This window comes from Parus major, chromosome 4A, assembly GCF_001522545.3.
Source record: "Parus major isolate Abel chromosome 4A, Parus_major1.1, whole genome shotgun sequence".
In the NCBI taxonomy this organism is placed as follows: Eukaryota; Metazoa; Chordata; class Aves; order Passeriformes; family Paridae; genus Parus; species Parus major.
Window position 1 is genome coordinate 5,469,014 of NC_031772.1, and position 25,982 is coordinate 5,494,995.

The window sequence follows — 25,982 nt, forward strand, 5'->3', positions numbered from 1 at the left end:
TCACAGGTTGAAACCCACTTTTTAGGCTTTCACTTTCTCCCTGGCTGTGCCACTTCCCTTGTCTCTGGAAGGTGCTTTTCCTTGACAGAACCAAGCTGGGGGTTGCTTGTCACCCCCCTGTGATCTCTCACCTTGACAGGACGTGCCTGGATGGTTGAGCTTTGTCCCCTTGTGACCCTCCTTTGATTTGGGGTCACACGCAATAAAACCAGGACACGCGGCTCGAGTCGTCCTTCCCAAACAATTCCCTCGGGATGCAAAGGGGGAGGAAGGGTCCCAGGTCACTCCTGAATCCCAAGCAGTTGCCAGGGGATTGGTTAAAGGGCTGAGAGAAAAGGAGGAGCACAGGGATAACCCAAGTCTGTATTCCCTGAGCACCAAAGCTGGTGTTTTGGATTCCTTCCCTTGTGGCTTCCAGCTAAACTCCTCCTCAGGGTGTGGATGGTGTCTTGTTTTGGGACCTGGAGGGTCTCCAGGGGGTTTCCAGGACAATGCTGGGGTTGGATGGCAGCTGGGAAGGCACCTGAGTTCCCAGGGGGGTCCTAAGGGTCAGGAAAAGGTGCTGGAGGGCAGGAATGCAGAGGAACGACTCCAGGATGGGCTGGCAGGAGGGAATTCCCTTCAAAGGTGATGGGAGCTGTGATCAGCACCAGGACAGGGGCCTGAGTCCCACCCCATCCCTGCCTTTGGGATGGGAATTCACCCTGGGAACTGGGCAAGGAAACAGGGCCAGCACAGGGAACTCTGCACCGATGTCACAGGCTGCCACCTCCCACAAGAGGTTTTTAGCAACCCCTCTTCACAGGAAAGTCTTGCAATAACTGAGTAGCAGGAAAAACACAAACCTTTCCTTTTAAAGCAAAGCCAGACCTCCTTTGAACGTCAATTCCTCTTTTTTAGCTCAATCCTTGGAACAACCGGAGGGTGAGTGCTAAAAATACCCCTTCCTTCCCCTTCCAAGCTGGGCTGGCCCTGAGGGAAGGAGCGAGGCAGGAGGGGATTCCCAGCCCAGGAGAGGCTTCCCTTCCCCAGCTGGGGCTTCACTGGCAGCGGGGACACCAAAGGAGCCGGGAGAACATCGGGAAAGGTCCGTCCCCCCTGCCTGGTGTCGGCCACCCTGGGGACACAGGGAGGGGACAGCTCCAGGAGGGGCTAAAGGGGAAGAGCTGGGGCTGGGTCAGAGCTCCTGGGATGAGGCTTTAGTGGAGGAACAGCAAAGAGTTGTCCTGGAGGGCCAAAGGTTGGTGTCCCTCGCTCCTGGGACTCAGACAGCGGCCAAAGCAAACACCTGTGAGTGGTTTGTGACCCGTGTGAGCACACGGGGTCCCTGTGCACTGGCCCAGCTCCCAATGGCCTCTGACTCCCAGGCTCAGGAGGGGCAGATCCAGGGACCTTCCCGGGGTTTCCCTGCCATCAAAATGTCCCCTCAGGCCCCGGTGGCCCTGGTTCCCCACCCCACTCTCACCTACTGACCGGCCCTGCGAGGAGCCACATCCCTTTGGGGCTGTGCCAGTGTGGTGACAGTGACACAGGGGCTGGTGGCACGTGGTCGTGTGGCACTGGTGTTCCAGCTCCTGGCACAGCCCAGGGGCTGGGGATGAGATTCCTGCGCTGATGGGCACTGGGAGCATCCCGTCCCCTCTGGAGGCTGGGGACAGTGGGACGGTCACCCCGAGTGGCAGGAGCCCTTCCTGCCACAGAGCTCAGGGAAATCATCCTCTTCCTCTTCCCAGAGAGCACCGAGTGGGGGTGGCAGGGACCTGATCCTGCAGAGCCACCTCCCAGTGTCACCCGTCCCCGCAGCGTCCCGAATCTGGGAGCGGGGACAGCGGATCCGCATCAGCGGTGAGGACACGACACGGGGTGACGCTTCCCCCTGTGCCCCTGGCCCCGTGCAGGCAGCCCAGGCACAGCTGGCACAGCTGGCAGGGAGGATCCAGCTGCAGAACATGTGGCAGCATCTGTCCCCCCCAGCCGGGGAGGTGACGCTGCAGAGGGCTCTGCAAGGCAGCGGGGACCTGGGGTGACATGTTCCACATCCGCCACACCCCGAGATGGAGATCCCAGCCCGGCCACGGCCCCTGCAGAGGAGCAAAAGTGGCATGAACGACACGCCCGGGCTGGGAAGAGCTGCCAGGGGAGCTGTGCCAGTCACGGAGCTGTGGCAGGAAGGGATAATGGGAAGCAGCCCCAAGGATGGGAGAGACACAGGGCGGTGTCCTGGAGGTGCCACCAGCCTCTTGTCCCATCCCAAAGCCACAGAGAAAGCGTCACATTCCCCAGGAGCACATCCCAGGCAGCCAGAACACGGCACGAGGATGTGCCTCGATGAGATCAAAAGGATTTGTGAATGGGCACTGCAGCAATAGCAGGGAAAATAAAAGAAATTGTACCTCCAGCAGCTCTCTGGAAGGGGATTTATCTTCAGCTGGGTGAAAGGACTCGTTATCTTATCAGGACTGGGGAGATTTAGGTTAATTTAGGCTCTGTCTGAGCACAGAGGAGGAGAAACGCTCTCCTCGACTCGTTCTGCCTGGCTGGGGTGGCCTGAGGAGAGGGATCTGCCAGGCACTTCCAGGGATATCCTTCAGCTCCTGCAGCAGATGAAGCTCTGGACCATGAAAAAAAGGGGAAAAAAAAGAAAAAAAAAAATAGAAGAAAAAGGGGAAAAGAAAAACTGCTGTAATTGAAGTGAGTTGAGGGAAGGTAATTTCCACCTGGGTTAGTGAAACAGCTCGGTGGAAATTTTTGATAAAAATCTACTCTTCTTTGAAAATGCAGATCCAGGGAAACATGAAGGCTTTCCACTGGAAAGAATGAGTTTCGCTGGATTTCTCAACCAGTTCTCTAGAAAATTTGTCAATGGTCACAACATTTTAATCACTGCTGCTTTTTTTGTCAGACCAAAATTTACACTCCTGCCGCCTTCCAGCCTGACATGAAAATGCAACATTTTTGGCAACGCCGCTTTATTTGTTCAAAATTTAATATTCTACAGATCTTTTGCCCTCCTTCTGGATCAAGAAAGCGCTGGAGATGCCAAGACACGCCTGGGATAGGGAAACCATTTCCCCTAAAGCACGGGAAGCTCCGGATGAGGAGCAGTGCAGAACTCAGAACAGACTCTGGGTTTCTCTTGGCCTCGTGCTGGTTCTGGGGACACAAACGTGGTTTGGTGCCACCCCACTGTCCCCTGGGCCAGCACAGGCTCACTCCATGTCCTGCTCCTGGCCAAGCTGTTCCTGGGGCTGGAAGAAGGGGACATTGCTCTTGGATTCAATCCTTGGCAAATCCACCAGGGCACAACCTGGAATCCCATTTTCCTTTGAGTCAGGGACGCACACGGACATCAGCAATGGTGATAACCCAACGCCACTGCCCTGGCTCATTTTCCACACCTTCACAGCCTCCCCTTAGCCTGGGAAGTTCTCCCTCTCCCCCCCTTCCCCTGGGCTTTACAGAATCCTTAGGGTTGGAAAAACCCTCTGAGATCCAGTCCTGTTATATGGGAGCTTCTCCTGTGGGTTAAAACCAGCCCCAGGATTCTCCCTGCCCTGTTTTCAATGCATTTTCCAGCAGATGCTTCAATCCCCAGAGAAACTTCAGGACCAGCAGCCGCTGTCCCCAAGTGCCACTGCCCTGAAGGGGTCAACCCCTGCCAGCTGCTGCTCCGCGGGGACACGACACTGGATAAACACGGCTGGGGACACTCAGGATGCCCGAGGCAGCGCCTGGCACCGGGTGCCGGCAGCACATGGTGTCCCTGAGCACCCGGTGGTACGCGGTGTCCCCGCCCGGCCCCAGTGTCCCCGCCCGGCCCCCGCTCCCAGCTCGACGCGAGGAAGATGCTGCACAAAGCCAGGACATCTCCCGGGGCCACGAGTGGGAAGCACAGCCTGGGAAGGGGTTAAACGAGGAGCAGAGGCCGCAAAAATGCACCAGAAACAGCCAGTGAAGGCACTCGGGGACCTGAAGTGTCCCTGTAATGTCACCGAGCGCTGGGGCAGGAGGCTGGCACGGCACTGGGGCTGCGCTCACCCACCTGGAAAAGCAAATCCCTGCCCCAGGGACAGTCTGAACTCACCTGGGGACACGGGGGAAGCAAATCCCTGCCCCAGGGACAGTCTGAACTCACCTGGGGACACGGGGGAAGCAAATCCCTGCCCCAGGGACAGTCTGAACTCACCTGGGGACACGGGGGAAGCAAATCCCTGCCCCAGGGACAGTCTGAACTCACCTGGGGACACGGGGAAAGCAAATCCCTGCCCCAGGGAGCTCAGGTGTCACCCAAGCACAGGGGACAGTGCTGGGGAGAAGCCCCAGGAGGGCACAGCAGCTGCTGGGACACTCCATGGCCAGACCCAGCTCCCCAGGGACATCAGCTGGGGACAGCGCTGGGGATAGAGCTGGGAGGCAGCGGGATGGGAGAGGACAAAGGTTGTGCTGGCTGTGGCATGGGGGTCATGACCTGAGGGGGACAGGAGCTCCAAGGGGAAGGGGGTGTGTGGGAGCAGGAGATCCAGCAAACAGCAGCCCTGGAGGGGGAGGCTGGGTTTCCTCCTGTCCCCAGGGTCCTGCAGGGTGGTGACACACAGTGACAGGCGCCCCTGCCACAGCCACAGCCACTCACTCTGCATCAGAGGGAAACTGAGGCAGGGGTGGAAATGTGGGGGCCACCAAAGTCACCAGGGGTCCTAGAGCTCTATTCCCAGTACAGGAAGCTGAAGCCCTGACATATTTTACACCAAAAATGCCCTTTTTGCTTCCCAGTAAAACCATGATAAGCTTGAGAGGAAAAAAAAAAAAGGAAGAAAATGAAGCAATTGGGATTTTAAGTAACTTCCAAGCCCTTTTTTCCCACAGCCCCAACCCACCAGGTGTGTGGAGGTGACTGGGCCCAGCTGGGGACTTCCAAGGTGGAACCAGATGGGTGTGAAATGTTTAAGGTTTCACTGCAGCCTCAGTTTTATACTTCCTGGAGCTGGCCCAGCCCGTCAGGTGCTCCGACTCTGCCCTGGGAAGCTGGACAGGTCACTCAAGGGAGAGATGGACACCACCACACAGAGACAATCCCACTCAACACCTCCTCCTGTTGCCTTCCTGAGCTGGGGTCTGAGCCCCAGGATCACCCCTGGCTTTGGGGGGTGCTCAGAGGGTGCCAAACCCCTCCAGGACCATGACTTGGGCAGCATTTTTACCTCGTGCTGGGACCAGCTGTCTCTGCCACCCTCACCTCGGGGATCCTGGTACCGCAGGTGGGACACCTTGTGCCAGCCAGGGACAGCACAGACCCCCAGTTCTCCCATTCCCACCATGCCAGTGGCTGAGGACAGGGTGGAACTTCTCCCAGCATCCGCAGCAAGGAAAGGCACAGTGAGGTGAGCACAGTCCCACAGAAACCCCCTCCCCACCCTGGCACTGCCAGCCACCAGCAAGCACCATTCCCATTCCCTCCTGCTTCTCCCTGGATTTGGGAATGCTTCAGGAGAGCTATTAAACCTTCTTAAAGGGGCTGCTGGGCAAGCTGGGGAACACCCAGGTGGCCCCAAAGGAGACAATTCCCGTCCAGCTGAGTGTGATGTGGAGGAAGGGAGGTGCTCGATGCAGCCAGCCCAGGGCTTGGTTTCCAAAGGATGGAAATGTGTGATGGCACCCTAAATTCCATGTTTAACTTCTGGCAGGGATCAGAGAGGGTGTGGGAATCTCCTTTGAGGAGAAGGGGAGGTGGCTCAGAGCCCAGCACCCACCACGCTCCTGTCACTGGTTCACAAATCACACAGGTACCAGGGAGACCTAAACCACAATAATATTATTAATATTAATATTATTAATAATAATTAGAGTTCTGACCGATGGCTGCAGGTCTGGGCTACACTTGGGTGATGCTGTCAGGTGGCCTCTCCTCAGCTGGCCCCTTTCCTTTGGGATGGGGCTGGGAGATTCCCACCCTGTTGCTCCCGAGTCCTGCACATCCCGGAGCCTTCCGCCCTTTCCTCAGGAGGCAGAAAGCCCAGGCAGCGAGGAGGGAAAGGCTGATCAGGGCCACGAGCAGAGCCAGGGAGGCAGCGCCCTCGGGCTGGGGACAGATCCAGCGGGGAGTGCCGGTGATCCTGGCCGAGATGTTCCTGCCGTGCTCCTGGAAGACACAGCGGGCTTGGGGCAGGTCTGGCACGGCCGCGCCGGCCGCACGCAGCGTGTCCAGCCAGCCCAGAGAGCAGCAGCTCCAGGGGTTCCCAGCCACCAACACTGCCCTCAGGCTGTGGGACCAGCTCCCAGCTGTTCCCAAGCTCTGCAGGTGGTTATTCCGAATGTCCAGGCTCTCCAGCGGGGAGCAGGAGAGCCCCATGGGCAGCAGGCTCAGGTGGTTGCCTGACAGGTCCAGCACTCGGAGAGTGCCCAGGCAGGGCAGCGCTGCTTGGCCCTCGTCCATCTGGTTGTCCCTCAGAGAGAGCTCCTGCAGGGACAGCTCCAACCCCCCCAGCACTCCTGTGGGCAGGGACAAGTCCCTGTTTCCAGACAGGTCCAGGGAGAGCAGCGGGGTCCGGTTGAAGGCGTGGGGCTGCAGCCTGGAGATGTTGTTCTTGGACAGGCTCAGGTGCTTCAGGTGAGGCACGTTGTAGAAGGGGGTGCAGGTGTCTCCGGGGGCTGACGTGTGAGAATCCCCTCCCAAATCCCTTCCCTGGTCACTCCCTTGGCTCTCACAAGGCTGGAGGCTGTTGGAGCTCAGATCCATGGATTCCAGGTGAGGCAGGGAATCGAAGAACCAGCGTGGCAGCACACGGAGGGCGTTGCTTTGGAGGTCCAGCCAGCGCACGGACAGCTCCGTGCCATTGGAGGCAGGCTCCCTGGCCACATCCTGGAGACAGTTCCTTGCCAGGCTGAGGCTGTGCAGGGAGCCCAGGCTGTGGAAGAAGGAAAATGGGAACAGCTCCAGGCGGTTATTGCTGAGATCCAGGTCAGCCACGTGTGTCAGAGCGGCCACGGGACGCACGGTCCTGTTGAACCTCTGCATCTCCTTGTAGAGCAGGACAAACTCCCTGGGATGGGGTGAGCCTGGGAGCAGGGAAGCAATGAGGTTGTTGGAAAGGTTTAAGTGTGTGAGATCATGGGCTCTGGGGAGCTCTGGAAAAGAGAGGAGTCTGTTATGGCTCAAGTCGAGCACTCGGAGCAGGTACGGCTCCGCTCCCTCCTCCTCAGAGGAGAAGAGCTCCAGGGCGTTGTGGCTGAGGTTTAAAACTCGCAGCTGTGTGAGGCTGAAGCCAGAGACACAGTGGAGGGAATTCAAAGCCAAGTTCAGCACCTCCAGCTCTTCCAGAGGCTCAAAAGCTCCCTCCTGGATCTCCATGATGTAGTTGTTGCTGAGGTCGAGCTGGCGCAGCCGCGGCGAGTTCCGGAAGGTCCCTGCCAGCAGCTTGGTCATCGTGTTCCCAGAGAGATCCAGCACCTGCAGGCTGGTGAGGTTGCTGATGTACCAGCTGGCCATGTGGCTCTCCAGGTTATTCACAGACAGGTCCAGGACCTCTATATTCCTGAGCAGATGGAAAGCTTCCCCGTTAGCCAAGTAATTCCGGTCCAGGCGGTTCGATCCCAGGAGGAGCGAGCGCAGCCGAGGCAGCTGAGCCAGGGCGGTGGCTGATACAGCTTCCAGCTGGTTGAAGCACACATCCAGGTACTCCAGCTGCCCAAATCCTGGCATGTTGCTGCCTGACAGGGTTTGGATGAAGTTGTTGGAGAGTTCAAGGTACTTAATTCCTTGGCCAAGCTCCTTGGGAAATTTCCGCAGGCCAACTCCTTTGCAAGACGCTTTCGTGGGGCTCTGTGGAGAGACAGGAGAGGTGTGAATGGTGGGGGGGAGGCTACAACCACAGCTCCAGGCAAGCCAGCTGCTGTCCAAGATGGGCATGAGAAGTAGGAATGAGCACTGCTCCCCCTTCCCAAGCCCAGCTGGTCCAGAGCATCCCTGTTTAGGCAGAGGAAGGGGTGCTGTGTAGGCTCCAGCTCTCCCCTCGCTCATGTTTCCTCTGGAGTTGGGAACCTGGATGGGGAGCAGCTGATTTCTTTCTGGGGTGACAGAAACCTGCTGTTCCACATCCAAGCCTCACTGGAATCCCTTCACTCCCTCCTCTGAGCACCTCAGGCATGGCAGGGATGTGGGAGCAGCTGGATGCTAGGGACCACCTCACAGGAGACCAGCTCCAAGGCAGGAGAACAGAGGAAAAGCTGGGAAAGTTAAAGAGACGGAGTCTGGAGGGAGGTGAGAGCCACAGGGAGGAGATCCAGATCCAGAGGGATGCTGGCAGCCCCAGCCACGCTGCTGGAGCCATCCCAGCCCAGGTGCTCCTTGGAAAACAGCCTTACCTGCTGGCACAGCGGGGAGCTGGGCCTCGTCTCCGGGCTAGCCCGGGCTCTGAGGATGGACGGGAGCAGCCAGAGCAGGAAACATCCCCGAGCAGCCCAGAGCATGTTGGGCTGCGGGCGCTGCCAGCCCCGTCCCGCTCCTGCGGCGTCGCTGGCAGGCTGGGCAGGAGCCAGGCTCTGTATAAATAGGCTTCAGGATGGGATGGGGGAAGGAGATAAGGCATGTGGGTGTTCGTAGCTACGGAAGTGGGAGAAGAAAGACATCAGCTCGCAGAGGGGGAAAAACGGCACAAAGCCACAGGGAAGGGAAAGAGAAACGGCAGGACGGGGAGGAGGGAGCTCAGGTGACCGGCTGGACCCGCTGTGACATCAAACGCCAGCAGGCAGAGGTGGCTCGTAGGAAAGCTGAGAGGCTTTGGGGGAGTTTCCCTGTGCCAGAGACAGGATGTGCCAGCTCCCGGGACACCAGGGGCAGCTGGTGATGGCTCTGCAGCCATCCTGAGCCAGGGACAGCTCCTGGCTGTGGGATCACCCGACTGGCACACCCCGGCAGTGACATTCCCTCCCCAGCCAGACCCGGAGCTGTGCCCCACCCACAGGGATCTTGTTTTGTGGTGGCATCTCCGTGTCCCTGTGCCACCTAGAGCTGACACACCCCTTGGGGACACTCCCCTCATGCTTCACGGGGCACGGGCACTCTCTAAAATGCACAATTTTGTGGTTTTTTGTGGGTTTTTTTTTGGCTCAGTGTGGCCAATTCCATGTGAAGGAGCAACTCAGGCTGCTGAGGGGTTGTCCAAGGATGTGAAGCTTCAGCCACGGAGCTCATGCTCTAATCCTGGAAGTGCCTGGCAGGAAAAAGAAATAATATATAGACGTAAAATACATAAGTAAACAAACAAACAAACAAACATATTCTAAATAAATAAATAAATAAAATAAAAATTATAATGATAGTAATAATAATGAAAAATGAAAATAATAATAATAATAATAATAATAATAATAATAATAATAATAATAAAATAAAAAAATATATACAGTTACACATCGGAGTTACCCTTCACCCTCTGATAGTTGCTGTAGTGGGGGACACTTTGTCACCTCAAGATGTGACTCAGCCTTGAGCTGGCCGGGTGTCCCCTGCACCCAGGGCAGGCAGGACAGCGGTGACAGGCCAGGTACAGCGTTCTGGGCTGATGCCCCGCCGAGCCGGGGCTGGGCGGGGCTGGAGGCAGCTGTGAGCACACAGCACATCTGTGCAGATGTGAGCTCCTCCTGCCAGGGAAACACCGACCTCTGGATGACCCCCCCAGCCCTCCCAAAAGGGGAACCGGCCCTGGGCGCTCCAGCCTGGGCACGTCCAGCCCTGCCACGCCCGGGGAAGCCCGGCTTGTCCCCCTGCACCCCAACTGCTGGGCTTGGGTCTGCACGGTGACACAGCCCCTGGCAGCAGCTGAAAAGTCCCTGATTTGGATCTGGGACTTCTACAGAGAATCCCTGGGCTGGGAACTCCCTTCGCAGGAGCTCCGGGTGTGGATCAGACCCGGCAAACACCGAGAGGTTTTTCTTGGATTGTGATAAAGGCAGAGTGAACCACACGGCCTGAACAGGGAGAGATCTGCTCTGAAACCAGCTATCCTGTGCTTCCTGAGCCCTCCACGATGGCTCCAGGGCTCCAGCAGAGTCTGTTGGAGGGATTCCCCGTTCCCCCAAGGATTTTGTGGGAGAAGTCTCCAAGGGGTGTGAGGAAGGAGCAGCAGGACTGGAGTGCGGAGGAAGCGGGGACAGAAGCACCTGCCCAGGTCACATCCACACTGTGGGTGCTGGGCTCCAGCCTGGCTGTTGGGAGCAGAAGGATTCCTGGTTATCCAAGTCCATTGGATCTGCCCTTCCTTCCGTGCATTCCCAGGGCATTCCTCAGCAGCTCTGATCCCAGCAGGGACGGTGCCTCTCCCAGCCCTGAAGGACGGATCTGTCCCCTCACAAAGCACAGTGTGGCTGTACAGACCTTCCCTGGGAGCTCCTGGAGTGCCTGGGGAGAGCCATCCCACCGGGAACAGGAAAAAGCTCTGTTTGCCAAGGTCACCTGCAGCCAGCTCCAATTCCACATCTCCAACTCACACTTTGGTTGGTGTGAGCACCAGAAAAACGTTCACACGTTCATTCCATGAAGGAATTGCTCCCTCCTGCTCTCCTCCTGCATCCCAAGGAATTGCTCTCTCCTCCAACACCCCAAGCACACACCAGAGGGGACAGCAACACTCTGGCCTTTTACAGAGCAAAGGGATTCTCCCTCTGCCTCCCCCTGCCCGCAGCCATGAAGCACATTCCAGATCCTGCCAGCGGGGGACAAGGAATGCCAGCTCCATCCCCGGCTCTCCCAACCCCCCGTTATTTACGGCTGCCCCCAGCCTTGCTGCTCAGGCCTGTTCTAAAGCAGTCCTGTTAACGATTTGCTTCATGTTCTCACTGCACACAGTTGTCTCGCTTCATTCTTGTCACAGGAACATGTCCCTCTTAATCCATTTGAAAGGAAAGAAAACCACAGAGCCCAGTGAAGAGCCCCCAAGGCTCCTGCCCGTCCCACATGTCGAGGCTGAAGGGAGGAGAAGCCACTAAAAAGCCGGAGCAGCCCATTTGTCACGCAGTTGTTTCCCGAAGTGCACGGCTCCTGTGAATAGCGAGGCCGCGGCCAACGCCGCTGCCCCGAGGAATTTTTGTCTCCCAATAACTGCAACACTTGGCAAGGGACATCACTCGCTAGGGATGGAGCCAGGAATGCTCCAGGCAGGGCGGGCCCTCGGTGGCCGCAGCACAGCTGGGACATGTCCCTCCCACACCCTGCAGGTGACCGTGAGCCACCTCTGCATGGAGCCAGCACCAAATCATGGAATCACAGGATTGGGCTGTGGGATCAAACAGTTCCACCCCCTGCCATGGGCAGGGACGCCTTCCACTGTCCCAGCCTGCTCCAAGCCCTGTCCAGCCTGGCCTTGGACACTTCCAGGGGATCCAGGGGCAGCCACAGCTTCTCTGGGCACCCTGTGCCAGGGCCTCCCCACCTCACAGGGAAGAATTCCATCTCTATATCCCACCTAACCCTATCACTTCCCCTTGTCCTGTCCCTCCATCCCTTGTCCCAAGTGTCTCTCCAGCTCCCCTGGAGCCCCTTTAGGCACCGAGGTCCCCAGAACCTCCCCTGCTCCAGGCTGAAGATGCCACTTCTGGATTTGTCCCGTTTCTACACAGGCTGCAACTTCACTCCCCTCTTGAAAGCACTAACAGGCTCTGGAAAGAAACACAGGGAAACAAAACCCCAACCAAGCTGAGCAAGTGTGAGCCAAGGGCTGAGACAACAGAGCAATTTGTGCCTGTGCCTCAGCTCCAGAGCATCTTATGGCTTTAGGTCTCCCCAGCTGAGGGGAGGTAACGGGACAGAGTTGCTCAAGAAGCCAAAAGAAACAATAGTGTCCCAGCTCCTCTATTAGTCACCAGAAATCGAGTCATGACTAGACTCAGCAGGGCTCAGAGAAAAGAAAAAGTGGTGACTTCATGCTGGACCGGATTTTAAAATCCCATTTTTTTTTCCTTTGCTAAAGTCTCCATCACCACTTATTTTAGGTAGGAGGGTGCCAAAAACAAAGGGGTGGGGGGAAGAAGGCTAAAAACCGCATCTAAAATCAGGACAGTTGCTATTAAAACAGAAAAAAAAAAATTTCCTGTTTGAATATTTTATTCTTAAACATAACAAACTTCCTCCGAGTGTTGTCACAAGTACTTGTGGCTGCTCTACGTGGCTCGGTGAAGCCTGTAGAAATGTGTTCTGGTTTGCAAAATATTAATTAAAAAGAACAAAACAAAATCCACCCCCCCCAAAAAAAAAACCCAAACAAACAAACAAAAAAAACAAAAAACCAAAATACCCCCACAACCCAACTCAACTTGCTGTAACAGCAGCAGTACTTGAAGGCAGCCCCCGCTGGGGCAAGGTTACCTCTGGGGTAAGGGCAGGAGCTGAAAGGAGCAGAGGCCTGGACCTGGGAATCGGCGTTTTCTTTGGGATTTGGTGGTTTCTGGAATGTGGAGGCAGTTTCCTATCTGCTAAGCCTGCTCTAGTTATTCCTCTTCCTCTCGCACTTCCTGCTTTTGCTTCCAAGCTCTAGGTCGAGGCACTTTTCCTCCTCCTCCTCCTGCTGAGGATGAATGTAAACACCACTGAGCCTGTCTCACCCACCTCCCCTCGCCCCCCGGCCCCTCCAGCTCCCCCTGGGAAGGCAGGAAGCCAGAACCCCCTTCCTGGCTGTCGTTAGCGTGCACAAGCAGGAGCCTGGCTGGGATTTTGGGACGGGAGTCCGTGTCCTCCCGCTCCCGCCTGGGATGCTCTTGCCAGCGCAACATCCCAGCAGAGCCCCCAGCTCTCCCACCAAGCCTCGTGTGAAGGTCACAGAGCAGAGTATCAGTGCAGTAATACTTGAAATACTGAGACAAGGCACACCCAACAGCCTTTCCTCCTCACAACGCTCTCCCCACCAGCTTTTTGGTTTGATCCGAGTCTCCCCGCGAGTCACAGAGGACAATTGTGCTTCCTGCATTCACATATAGGAATAAATAGCTCTGGATCAGTTTCCTTTATGGCCGGATTACAGAACCCCTGAAATACTGATACGCTTTATGAACAGCAGCACTGTGCAGTTCCGTGGGTGTCCTTGGCCACGCCAAGTTCCTCTCTAGGATGCGGGTGCATCTCCCAGGCGGATGGCCCCAAAGAAAGTCGTGTGCTTGCTCATGTTGATGGAGATGTCAGCGTGGACCATCTTCACGGCGATCTTCTGCCTGGCCTTCAGCAGGCACACCCCGGCCGTGTAGCAGGTGTTGAAGTTGGTCTTGCCGGTCTCGATGCTCCGAGTGCACTGCAGAAAGGGCTTCTCGTCCACCACCACCTCGTAGCTGGCAAAATCGGTGAAGTTGATGTAGTAGACCTGGTGTGGAGAAGGGAGAAGGGAGGTGTCAAGGAGGGGGTTGGGGTGTGGGGAGCAAGGGCAGCGTCCTGGGGGTGTGGGCAGCCCCTCCTGGCCCCAACACCTGCGCTCACAGGTGACTTGTGCGGGGCAGGGGGAGCTCCAAACCAACCAGGAACCTCCTTTATTCCGCTTCAGACTGACCCAAGCATGCAGAACGCCCTGAATCCATGTGCCTAAGGCTGAGCTACCATCCTGCTTATTCCAGGGAAAGGACAAGCCTGCACAGAGCCATGCAGGACCCCCTGTGTGCTACAGCAGCTTCTCACCCCACACACAGACACACACATTTGACTGAAGGCCTCTTGCACTTACCTGGCCAGTCCTGCTTCCTGGTGCCAGGAGCCTCCTTTAGTGGTGACATCAGAACTGCCCTAAGGTGCACTGGGAGCTGCCTCCTGGGTAACTGGACTTGGTGCTTGCACAGGCACGAGCTATTACAGTGAAAAGGCTCTCCCAGTCTCCACAGCTTGGAAGGAAATCACCTCACAATGTTTCTACTGACTGAACTCCCTGATTTCCAAGGCTCTGTGACTCTACTTGTCCTCCTTTAACCCTCTCCCACACTCTGATTCTGATTCTGGTGAGACTTGTGATGCTTAAAGAACTGCAAGAGGAAGACCTGTCCAAGGAGAAGTCAGTCTCAGGGAGCTGATTCTTCCTGAGGAAGTTAATCCAGCCCTTTTGGAGGCAGGAGCTGCCTGAACACTGAATCCCTTTTCTATTTCTTGATGGACTACAAACTATGAGGCTTCAGTGGGCCAAGACTGTGGCCAGCAATCAGCACCAAGCCCTCGGGAAATAATTACACTTTGGGCCATGTGGAGTTCTATTTTCTGTCCCCATCCAAACTGGACACGTGTCACCAATTCCATGGAAGAGCACCTGACATCTGTGGGCCACTTCATCCCAGAGCCGGTTCTGGGATGGAGCTACACGGAACAGGGCGAGGCAAACGGAGTCACCTGGGCTGGAACCTGGCCAAACCACCTGGGCTGGGAGTCCTGCACTTCCAGAGTGACACAGCTCCAAAATAACCACAAGCCAGCAGCGTTCGGGTCTTTTAGAGCGCTGAGCTCAGCGTGCTGCCTGCAGGGAGGCTTGGGATGACCTGCACGGATAACTGGAGGGATAACCCCGGGATTGGTGGGTGTGGGGTGTGATTTCAGTGACTAATCCCCTGGCGGGCGGTGTCCTGGCGGTGACAGGGGTGTGTGACACTCCTCCCCACACCCATCCTGAGCCGAACAGCTCCACACCAGCTGCTGGCATTTGGTTGTTGTCTGGAGCCCTCTCGTGGTTCATGCAAGGCTTCCACCGGAACACAAGAATAGGAGGAGTTAGCCTAGGACCGTACTCACTTCTACCTGACTATAGATGAAGTATGTGCCGTCCACCAGTACCTCCAGCTCCCCACTGCGGGCATGCAGCTTAAACACCTTGGGGTTCAGAGTGATGCGAGACCAGTCATTGAGGACTCCACCTGAAAGATCTCAGTATGAGAAAACGGCGGTCACTCAGTACCCGTCAGGAGGAAAAGCGCAGGAGCAACACAAATACAGTCACAGCACGACAGAGAGCAGGGAATTCCCAGGGGGAATCCCAGGATTACAGGCTAGGGAGTGGGAGCAGGGACTCCTCTGTAGCACTGTGGCTTGTGGGGTCGCCTGTCCCCCCAACCCTCTGTGTTCTCAGCCTCAAAACCCAGCCTGCTGTGTGCTCTGCTCATCCCAGGGCTGGACACAGACCTGCCTACTCCTGAGCCTGCAGCTGAGCTTGTTTCATCCCTGTTCCCGATTGTGTCCATGGGAATGGTCATCGTGGAACCATCATGGAATGGTTTGGGTGGGAAGGGACCTTAAAATTCATCCCATTCCAGCCCCTGACACGGGCAGGGACACCTTCTCCTATCCCAGGTTGCTCCAAGCCCTGTCCAAGCTGGCCTTGGGCACTTCCAGAGATGGGGCAGCCACAGTTTCTCTGGGCCCCCTGTGCCAGGGACTCGCCACCCTCACAGGGAAGAGTTTCTTCCCAATCTCCCATCTAAATCTACCCTCTTTCAGCTTAAAGCCTTTCCTTCTTGTCTTGTCACTTGTCCAAAATCCCTCTCCAGCCCTCTTGGAGTCCCTTCAGGCATGGAAGGAGCTCCCTGGAGCTTTCTCTTCTCCTGGCAAATGAAGGAGAGCTTTGGGTCACACGGTGGATTTTAATTCTGGTGTTCCTTGACTTCACCAGTCCTGACTTTGTACTTGGGATGATTTTAACAAAACCTTTGCCTTTACAATTCCTAAGGTTTTCAAAAGCCAGAATAACACCAAAGTAGGAGATTGCATCATAACACAGTAACCCCTAACTGGGGTCCCTCAACACAGTCAGGGATTTATGGATCCACCACCCAGCCCTTTGGCACTGGACTTACTGGGATAACTTAGGGACAGACTTTGCTGTGAGCCCCAAACTGGGCCAATCTCTGTAGGTGCCTCAGTTTATCAAATTCCACTCTTTTCCTTCCAGTCTCCATCTGCCTCTCCTCTCCCAGCTCCCAGCTGGAGCTCGCCAGGCTGGCAGCTGGACAGCATTCCTGGCTCCCAGCTCTGGATTGTTCCTGAGCAGCAGGGAAGGACACTCACAGGGCATTCCCGCTCTTAGAGAGCAGCGTTCCCTCTGGAAACCCTCAGCATTCCCAGTAATGAAGGGATAATTGCTTTCTGAACGTAAGCAAACAGCATCCTTTCCCTCACACTGTTCCTGGGAACGGGCGGTTTCCTTTTAATTTTGGGGAGCTGCAAGCACGAGCCCCTATCCATGAGAAATTCCAGCTGCCACTGCTCACAGGGAAAGCTGCCTTCCCACAAAAGCAGTGGCCAGCCCTCCTCATCCCACTTGTGTGAGGCAGGAATTCGTGGACAGGGATCCTGCAGCTCCTTCCTGCTGCCCCCACCCTCGGGAGCCACATCCCATCCAGTGTGGGACTGGGGTAAGGATGGATGGATGGATGTGATCCCTGGGGAGCTGCACGTGGGGACTCAGGGAGGGGACAAGCCAGCTCCTCTCCACACAGCCAGAGCAGGGAGGCAGGAGGTGATGAATGAGCCCCAGCTGTTGGCAAGGAGAGCAGGAACTTGAGAATTTGGATGGGGATCTGGGAAAGAGGAGGAGAGCAAGGAGCAGCCTGTGGATGGGAAATGGCTCAGCAGCATCTGGGACTGAAGGCTGGGGTGGGGGAAGAGATGCTCCCAGGAGGAGCTGGTGGCTGGACACCTCTGTGTCCTCTCACCACTGGGTCTTCCCTGCCTTAAATTACTGGGAAACTGGAGGAAAATGGGAAAATAGGGATGAGACAGGATAAGGATCCACTGAGGGCTTAAAATAGAATGGGGGAAAAAAAGGCCTGGTGATGGAGGGGCTGGGGAGGCACAAGATGTACCTGGGGGTCAGGGAGAAGGGAGATTTACTGGGACAGAATTACTGGGATGTGCAGAACAGGGATAATCTGGGAGATAAACAGGAGCTCAGGGGAAAGGGGGGTGGAGACTCCACACAAGAGTTTTCCTGGGGGGTCTGGGCGGGGGCATTGGAGGGCAGGGGTGGGCTGGGATCATCCTGGAGCTGTGTCTTGGGATGGGATCCAGGATCCCTATGGGTGCAGGAGGGGCTCTTCCCAGTACCCACAATTATCAAGAGATCCTTACCATTCTTCACTTGGATTGCTGAGCCTTGGCCTTGGAGATGGACCACAGCTGGCTGCAAGGGAGAGCACAGGGGTTGAGGATTAATGGGAAGCACTGCACCAGTCTGGGAAAATCCCCCCCAAAGCTGGGTTTTTCCATAGAAAGATTAACCCACCTGGATGTCTCTGGAGCTGGCCTTGTCTGTGGCACCTGCAAAAGGCAATTCCACATGATTGAAGAGGAAGGTTGAGTGAAAAATCACACAAATAAAACTTCTTTTATACCAAAATAACCCTTAAACCCCCTTATAAATAACTTTTTTTTTACCTCAAAATAACCCTGAAGTCCCATGCAAATCACTTTTCTTACTCCATAATAACCATTAAACATCTGTTTTAACAGGAGGAGGAATATGGGGTGCAGGTAATATTAAAATACATAAACCAGAAATATTAAATATTCAGAAATATTCAAAAACAAATAAGAAAAATACTCATCCTACATTTCCCTAGTTTATTCACAGCATTTCTTTCCAACCATCAAAATTCTTCATTATTCAACAGGTTTCCACTAGAAGGAAAATTCCTGAACCCATTCCCTGATCCACAGTGGGAATAAAACCTCTTGGCTGCCAAGATGTCAAGTTTCCCTCTGCAGGTCATTCATTGCCTCTCCCTTCCCTGGGAGCCAAATCCTAATTAAGGAGGAGATGCCTGTGGCAGCACAGCACGGAGCTGAGGGGCTCCTGCTGCTCCCATTTAATGGAATCCCACAGAATCCCAGAAATTCAGCAAGGTTTGGGTTAGAAGAGACCTTAAAGCCCACCGAGTTCCACCCCAGCCGTGGGCAGGGACACCTTCCATAGGTTGCCCCAAGCCCTGTCCCACGTGGCCCAGGACACCCGAGCCCCGCTCCAGGCCGTGGTGCCATCGCATCCGCACGCTCCGGTGACACCTCCGGCATTCCCGCGGGCCCAGCGGGGAGCAGAGGGCACGGGTGGATCCTTACCTGAGGGGCCCTGCACTCCAGGTGGTCCCTGAGGGCCTGGCGGGCCAGGGGGACCGGGCGGTCCCATGACGGTTGTGCCTGGAATCCCAGGGATGCCGGGAATGCCGGGGGGACCCTGCGGCCCGGGAGGCCCTGGTGGCCCTTGGGGACCGTTGGGCCCTGGAGGACCAGCCTTTTTACCTGGAAAACACAAGGACAGGCGTTACCTCGGGCTGTGGGGTGGGCTTGGAGCTGCAGGAAGTGGGAGGTTGGGGATGGATGGCTCCTGGCTGCAGGCAGGGATGAGGAGGAGCCGCAGGACAGCCAGGGTGGGGGTCCTACAGCTCCACAACACAAGGACAACACTGCCACCAGGACAGGACCAGGTCACCACCCTGGGGGCTCCTTCCTGCTGGGATGAAACGAGGCATGGGGATTCTCCAGGGCCTCTCATGGGATGGAGGCTCCAGGGGTCTCTTCCCACGGCTCAGGTCACAGCTCTGCTCTCAGCATGGGGTCAGTCCTCAAGTCCCATGCCCTGGGGCTGGTCACATCCCTACAGACCCAGGATCATCTCTGGATACAGTCAGGATGCTCCCACAGCACGTTCCAGCACACCCAGCCAAGGCTGGGCTGTTCTGACCACTCTGCAGTCACTCAGTTTGCCGGATGGAAAACAGGGATAATCTTTCCTACCTGTTGTACATTAGGACTGGGAGATGATCCCCATGGCTTGGTCTCCTCCAGAGGGCAGTTCAGAGCTGAGCTCTAGCTCTTCCCCAGCGTTGCTGGAGGAGCCCCTGTGCTGTTTGTGCCGCAAAATAATTCTGTATTTTGGGCTTGACGGGCTTGGGAAGGACTAACCCCATCCAGGGGATGGAAACACTGGTGAATTGTTACAATCACAGAATCCCAGACTGGTTTGGGTTGGAAAGGACCTTAAAACCCATCCAGTGCCACCCCTGGCAGGGGCAGGGACACCTTCCACCATCCCAGGTTGCTCCAAGCCTTGTCCAACCAGGCCTTGGACACTTCCAGGGATGAGGCACAGCTTCCCTGGACAACCTCTCCCAGTATTTTACCAGCCCTGTGATAAAAACCTTCTTCCCTACCATGATCCTCAAACACCTCACACGTCCCAAGGAAGAGAAATGACATAACCACATCAGGAATAACTCCTACACACACAGAGTGGGATGAAACAAGCTCTGCAGGAGAAGCCTGGTCCCTGCTCACCCGTTTTTTTCACGTTCCCGACAAAAATGATGTGCTTTTGATGTAGTTTTTAAAATGCCACTTTGGAGCAGCTTTTCTGCCAAGGAACATAAACAGAGTAAAATCACTTCAATTGCAGCCACAAGGTCCCCAGTAGGACAGAATTAAACTCATATTTAGATGACAGCAGCAGTTGGGATATGAAATTATAGTTGTTGGAATAGTTTCTGAGTACATTCATGTACTTGTTTCTCTGCTAATATCCATCTTTGTAATGGACAGAAGCGTAAGGAAAAATCCATCTGTTTTAGTGGGAATCTCTGGATGGCCACTAGCCAGGAGCAAGGGCACAAGGACATCAGGGTGGGACAACTGTGGGCATAATTTAAAGGTGCAGAAAATGAAGTTAAAGTAAGCAGGGGTGAGTGAAGCCACACTGGTGTCCCACAAAAAGTGAGAAAAGGCTTCAGGGGACAAATCTCCACAGCAATATTGCTCTCCAAATCATCAGCCATGACTTCCAACCTGAGCTGGCCACAATCCAGCCTTCCTCTAATCCAGGAGGATTATACTTCTCCTCCTCCTCGGGATGATGCCATGCTTTGGAAATATCACCTTGAACCACACCCGTTTTCCCTAAACCCCACCAAACTCCTCTCACTGACATCCCACAAATCCAGGCCATCCAAGGGAGGATTGCAGAGAGTTGGGAATGCTGCTGCTGTCACTCCAGGCTTCCCTTCCCAAGAGGGATGCACACCACAGTTGGTTTAACTCATCTGCCTCCGAAATCTGCTCTGCTGCTCAGGGAGCTGCTGCTTGAGCAGTGACACCATCGCTCATCGCAGCGACACACTTCCGCGCCTTTCCCTCCTCCGAGGCACTTCAACCACCTCTCTGCACGAACAAACCTCTCAAGACAAAAGATATTCCATTGATTATCTGATAGCTCCCTTATCAGGTCTCCAAGGAGGGTCCCAGCACCCAAATCCCAGCCTGCCAAGTCTTCCATGTCCGTACCCACGGGCTCTGAAACTGGGAGCAGGCAGAAGCAGGGAGCTCTCCATAACCCTCACTCATCAAACAATGAACTGGAACTCTAAAATGAATTAGATGTGACAATACCATAAAATTAAGCTGCTTTATACAGCTGTATGCAATCCAGCTCCACGAGATGCCCCTGCCCCTCTGGAATTGCTCTGCAGCCATCACTCAGTTGTTATTTGTTGGGCTGATTGAACGCGGGTTGAGCTTTGTTAGGACGAACTTCTCCAACATAAAACTTTACACTGCTTCTCAGAGTAAATACAAGTTGCTAAGTGTGGCCTGTTCCCACCTCTCAGCTGTGGCTCTGGAGTTTGCATCCAAGGATTAAAGCCATTTCATGTGCTACTGCAGTAGTACTGACATGGAAAACTCGACTGCTCAGATCCTTGGACTCGCTCAAACACCTGGAAGTAAATGTGGGACCCTAAGTGTGAGACCCTAAGTGTGAGACCCTAAGTGTGGGACCCTAAGTGTGGGACCCTAAGTTTGGGACCCTAAGTGTCCCCAGCAGTCCTACAGAAACAAGGATGGCATCAGGAACTGCCCCAGAAGGGGCTGCCTGAACAACCCAAATCCCAACAATCCACTGCAAACTTCCTGAGGAACATCACCAAATCCACAAAACCCTGAGGGCAGAACTCTCAGAAGGGGCTCCTAAAATGGTAATTTGGAGGTTAACAGGATGAAAAGTGGGATGCAAAGTGTGTTCCTGCTGAGTTTGGTGGGTCTGAAGGAGAATCCAAGCTGCAGGTTGGCAGGATTGGGATGAAAGCCAAGGCTGGCAAACAGCAGCAGCTCCTGGTATTTGGTACTGACTCAACACTTCAACTGGAGAATCTTCAGGGTTACTTCTGTACAACATAATTCACTTTTTGCAGTGTTTAAGGAGGCTTTAAGGGGTGCTTGTGGGTGCTATTCCAGCTTTTCCTGGAGAGGGAAGCTGCCATTGGCTCCTCCTTGGTGTTGGCCAAAGAGAATTCACAAAGCACAGAAAGGAAAACTCAAACTTACCCTTTTTCTTGTTTTTCACTGAACTTGGACCTACAAAGCGGAAAAAAAAAAAAAGAAAATTAGTGAAATTCAGGGATCATTTCATCAGAGAAAATCCCCATTGCCATTTTATTTTCCAACTGGACAATGGATATATTTGTGGCCCATGCAGCAGCACAGGAATGGTCTCAGCTGAGAGCAGTAACCCAAATTTCAGAGCATCACAGAGTGGTTGGGGTTGGAAGGGACCTTTAAAGATCATCTGGTCCAACCCCCTGCTGACTCCTTGCGAGCCAAGTTGTTTGAAAATAAGAATAAAACACTAAAAAACCACAAAAGCAAAGAATTATTCTGAACTGGCTGTTTGAAACAATGGGAACCCAAACCTCCTGAGCACAGAGAGAAAATATTTACAGTGAAGCTGAGAAATGACGGGACTTTGTGAGCAGAGGCTGAAGTGTGAAACATGTTCCACTGCTTCCCCAAGAATTCATCATGGATGGGAATGAACTGCAAAAATCCCCAAATATTCTCTTACTATTCATCAGGGAAATCCTTCTAAAACCTGGGGTTGAGCACAGCAAAGACTGAAATTACCTTTAACTGAGATAAAATTATAAACAATTGAAGGTAATGAGGTTGCTTTGAGTCTGAGGGGGTGGGAAAAGGTAAATTCCTAACAGAAGAGCCTTTTTCCCGGGGATAGTTAGAGGAAAGACAGGAAAAGGACCAGAGAAATTACCCATCAACCTTACTGATGCCTTTCCAACAGGAATATTGGTTTTCCTACACTGTGCTGGTGGGTTATGGGAAAATGATGGTATTAGCTACAAAAAGCATTATCTATAAAATATATTATCTATAAACAGCGGTATCTATAACTTCAGGGAGAAATTCCTCCCTGTGAGGGCCTGACACAGGGTGCCCAGAGAAGCTGTGGCTGCCCCTGGATCCCTGGAAGTGTCCAAGGCCAGGCTGGACAGGGCTTGGAGCAACTTGGGATAGTGGAAGGTGTCCCTGCCATGGGGATGAATGAGCTTTAAGGCCCTTCCAACCCAACCCATTCTATTATTCTGTTATCTAAATGGTAATTTCTGCTAATTCACTATTTTTAATAATATTTTTATACTATTTTTTAATAGTATTCACAGCTTGGACAACACATGGATTCCTAACGATACCATCCCAATATCCCACTAGGAAGCCACACCAGACTGTGAAACATTTTAGGCTGGACAACCAGGCTCCTGATTCTGCACTTCTGAGTCCTCATTGTAGCCACCAGACACTGAACAACATTAGAAGAGGAAAAAAATCCCATTTAAAGATCCCAGCCCATCCCAACCCAGCGAGACGCGAGCGGCTGTGCCTCGGCAGCCCTCGGAGTCACGAGAGTTTATTTCATGTTCCATAGATCCCACCATTAGCACCAGAACCAGAGTGAAAGTACAAATAGCTGTGGCCAGCCAGACACATTTGGGCTGGCTGGATCCAATTAGCTTCAAAGATGACTGGGAGGAATGAGAACCACATGGGATGTCAATGTTCGCAGTCTATATTACAACACACGCATCTGTTCCAGGCACGGCAGAGAGAGATGTTATGGATCTGCAAGTGGAGCTTTCGACAGACACAAAAATATTCCTGACACGAGGTGGGGGGAAAAAAAAAAAACAACCCAGGATTATTAAGCTTGGGAGCTTCTGAGTCTCTCTGGGGTTTGCATCTGTTTGCCTCCCGAGAGCAGGGGGGGATCGTTTAATTGGAGCTGAAGCTTCTGATGGAGCAGAATTTCCCTCAGTTCTGCTGAAAGCAGGAGTTCATGAGCTACTGCTCCATTCAGGCTGAAATGGTGATAAATTACTGAGTGAAAGCTGAAGGCCACCAAAATTTCAGATCAATATTCCTCTCAGGTGCTGAGGTGCTCAGACATAAGGCTTGAAAACTTGGCTTGATGGATGTTGTCCCAGCATTAGTGTGCAGAGGAGAAAAATGGTAATTAAAAAATCCTTTCTGCTAGGGTTTTCAGAGGCCACAACTCAATATTTAAGCATTAAACTCATTAAAATATTTTAAAATACTTTTCAAAATATTTAAACTTGTTAAATGCAGTGGTTGGACACACAGATCATTTTATCATTATAATATAATGGCTGTCCCATCCCTGGGAGTGTCCAAGGCCAGGCTGGATGGGGCTTGGAGCAGCCTGGGACTGGGGAAGGTGTCCCTGCCCATGGCAGGGGAATGAGATGTGCTTTAAGATCCTTCCCACCCAAACAACTCTGGGATTCCATGATACATCTGACCCAAAGGCTACCTCTTAACTTACCTACAAGTTATGCAAACCTAAGTAATCCCCACACTCTCCCCCACACTGCCAATCCCACCTCCCCATCCCATTCCTCCCATGGAGGAGCTCCAGGACTCAAAGCCTGATACACAACCCACATTTATTTACTGTAGTTTCATCCAGGCCTTGATTCCAAGGATGGCCTAAGAGAAAACTCTGTTTTTCTCCATCCCAAGACGTGGATCACAGGTGTATCTACCATGTTCCTCTGCTGTACAGGAGTATAAAAAAACAAATTACAGGATATCTTCTGCTGCTCCAGAGTCTACAGACCTGCCACCTTCGTGGAGAAGGAAACTCGTTTGATTTGAAGAACTTCTGATTGATCAACGCCTCCCATACCTGATTTCAGGGCTTTGCCATGCTGCAGTTGAGGATTTATTCCAGTGCTGATTAAATATATGTTTAAACTCTGATCCCTCCTTCAAGGAGTTGTCAGCTCTGTTCACCCCCTTGTTTAGGGGGAGGGAAGTTGGCCAGAGCTGTTAATTCAGAAAAGGATTGGGAGAGCAGGACAGGCTGGATGGCTTTGAAGGATAATAAGCATGGAATGAGATTCAGTCATACAAAATATACAGTCCTATAAAATATATATATACATGGGAAATAATAAAGTGTTCTGGTGGATGCTGGAGGACACCTGCACGTGCTCAGCTGCTGCTGCTCAGCCAAACAAGGCAGAAACACAATCCTGAAATGGGAATAACTCTGAAAAACATGGGGAAATCCTGCTGTCATTTAATGAAGGGTTGAGGAAATCCTGGGAACAATGAAGTCAATCCTGATAATCTGATACAGAAGGATTAATTGAAATGAGAAGAGTTCCACAGAAAGGCTTTTGGGAAGGGCAAGAAGTGGGCAAGTGAGAATGCCTTGGTGGCTACCAGCACTGGGAAAGGGGTAAGAGCACCACTGGGAAAGGCTAAAGAAGGAGAAGACCTGCAGGGCTTCAAGAATAGTTCTGGCACATCCAAACTGCTTCCCAAGACCACTGAGCTGGGAATGAGAGGGCTTCCAAGGAGAAGCACAGGTCTGGAGGGGATCTTCTGGCTCAGAGTGAGCTGTCCTGTGTCACAGGACGTGGCTGGGAAGTCTCTCTGAAGTCTGCCAGTCCCTTTGGAATGTTACTTTTGGGACTCCTTTTGCCTAACCACCGAAGCCATGGCTACTGAAGCTGCTGCTGGAAACATTGCAGCTACCTGATCTACTCCTACCACTGATATTCCCTTTCCCTGGATTTCCTGTAGGAAGAGCCCCTGACTCTGCTGCAGTACCTCGGAGCAGCTGAGTTCCTAATCACATTCCCCCAGGAAGGATGGAGCAGAAATGCTGCACACTGGGCTCTGGACACCCTGGCTGTGAGCACAGCTCCAGAGCTAGACCCCTCCAAAAGCTGATTTTCCACAACTGCTGGGAAAATATGAGGGGAGGACATCAGAAAAGGAGGGAATGTCAAGCCTGCAGGAGGGAAAACTTAATGGGAAAGGCACAAGCAGGGAAGATGTCTCTATATGGTGACAAAAGACCTCAACCCAAACACAGCCACCACAAGAGGAAGGCTCCAAACCATTCCAAGCCACTCCAAACAATTCCAAGTCCCTTCTAGCAGAAGCACTTTGGGTTCAGATGCAAACATCTCCCTTGAAGCTGAGGAAAACACTTGCAAGAGATGAGCTTTTGGTGTGCAAACCCCCAGCTGTGGCACAGCCAGCAGCAGAAGACATCTCCCCTTGCTTCAGGGAGCAGGTTCCAGCCCCAGCTCCTGCAGCCCTACCATCTGCTGGATCAATTCCAAGGCTTTCAGAAAAATCCCAGATGGTGATGCAACTCAAGGATATTACATGTGACATGTTTGCTCTTAGCAAGATTAATAGAGTTGACTTTCCCCTCCCTCCAATCTCTCTTTCTGCATGCTACACACTGCTATGATTTACTCTAAATACAGAAATATCCCAAACTTCTTTAGGACATCTGCTGATATAAATAGGATATTAAAAAACCCATGCCTTCCCTTATTAGCTGTGTGTGTGGATTAACAAGAAATAGTTTAAATTCCTGCCAAACAGTTCCAACTGGTTTTATGGACGGGAACAGATCTTTGTAATTACACTGATTTTATATCAAACCTATAAAAGATTGACCTTTATAGGAATCAGCCAAACAAAGGATACACCTAAGGAGGTGCTGAATGTGCTGGAATTCCCAGTTGCCAAGAGCAGGAAAAAGTCATGGAATGCCACAACCATGTTAAAACAGCATCATTTGAATCAGGACATGACACCAAGTGATGTCTTTAAGGTGTTTGTTCAGTTTGGGAAAGGTACATGGCAGCAGCCACCAGTT

General features: G+C 53.4%; 2 protein-coding genes across 6 annotated transcripts in view; both read right to left on the reverse strand.

Annotated features, from left to right (window-relative positions):
- Window positions 1–5,788: 5,788 nt before the first annotated feature.
- On the reverse strand, window positions 5,789–9,270 carry LOC107203638 (transforming growth factor beta activator LRRC32-like). The gene is made up of 2 exons (XM_015625928.3): window positions 8,359–9,270; window positions 5,789–7,816 (listed from the first exon to the last, which is right to left on the reverse strand). Exons 1-2 carry the CDS (start codon window positions 8,461–8,463, stop codon window positions 5,870–5,872), a joined length of 2,052 nt encoding a protein of 683 aa, XP_015481414.1. The 5' UTR covers window positions 8,464–9,270; the 3' UTR covers window positions 5,789–5,869.
- A 2,806-nt stretch (window positions 9,271–12,076) lies between these two features.
- Window positions 12,077–25,982, reverse strand: part of EDA (ectodysplasin A) — a 61,773-nt gene continuing 47,867 nt past the window's right edge. Inside the window, exons 3-8 of one of the 5 annotated variants that reach the window (XM_019006563.2) lie at window positions 21,311–21,340; window positions 18,059–18,238; window positions 17,226–17,260; window positions 17,072–17,123; window positions 14,747–14,862; window positions 12,077–13,340 (exon numbers count right to left, since the gene is read on the reverse strand). In XM_019006563.2, coding sequence (XP_018862108.1) covers window positions 13,089–13,340; window positions 14,747–14,862; window positions 17,072–17,123; window positions 17,226–17,260; window positions 18,059–18,238; window positions 21,311–21,340 — 665 coding nt within the window. In that variant the 3' untranslated portion in view covers window positions 12,077–13,088. Of the gene's footprint in view, window positions 13,341–14,740; window positions 14,872–17,071; window positions 17,124–17,225; window positions 17,261–18,058; window positions 18,239–21,310; window positions 21,341–25,982 lie in introns of all 5 variants that reach the window. The other 4 variants (XM_019006562.2, XM_033514134.1, XM_015625930.3 and 1 more) reach the window with 4 other exon arrangements.

What these genes read in the sequence shown, in the direction of transcription:
- LOC107203638 (XM_015625928.3), bottom strand. Translation starts at nt 8,463, where the DNA reads ATGCTCTGGGCTGCTCGGGGATGTTTCCTGCTCTGGCTGCTCCCGTCC. An exon ending in GCTCCCCGCTGTGCCAGCAG is followed by an intron (nt 7,817 to 8,358) that starts GTAAGGCTGTTT and finishes GTCTCTCCACAG; the next exon opens with AGCCCCACGAAAGCGTCTTG.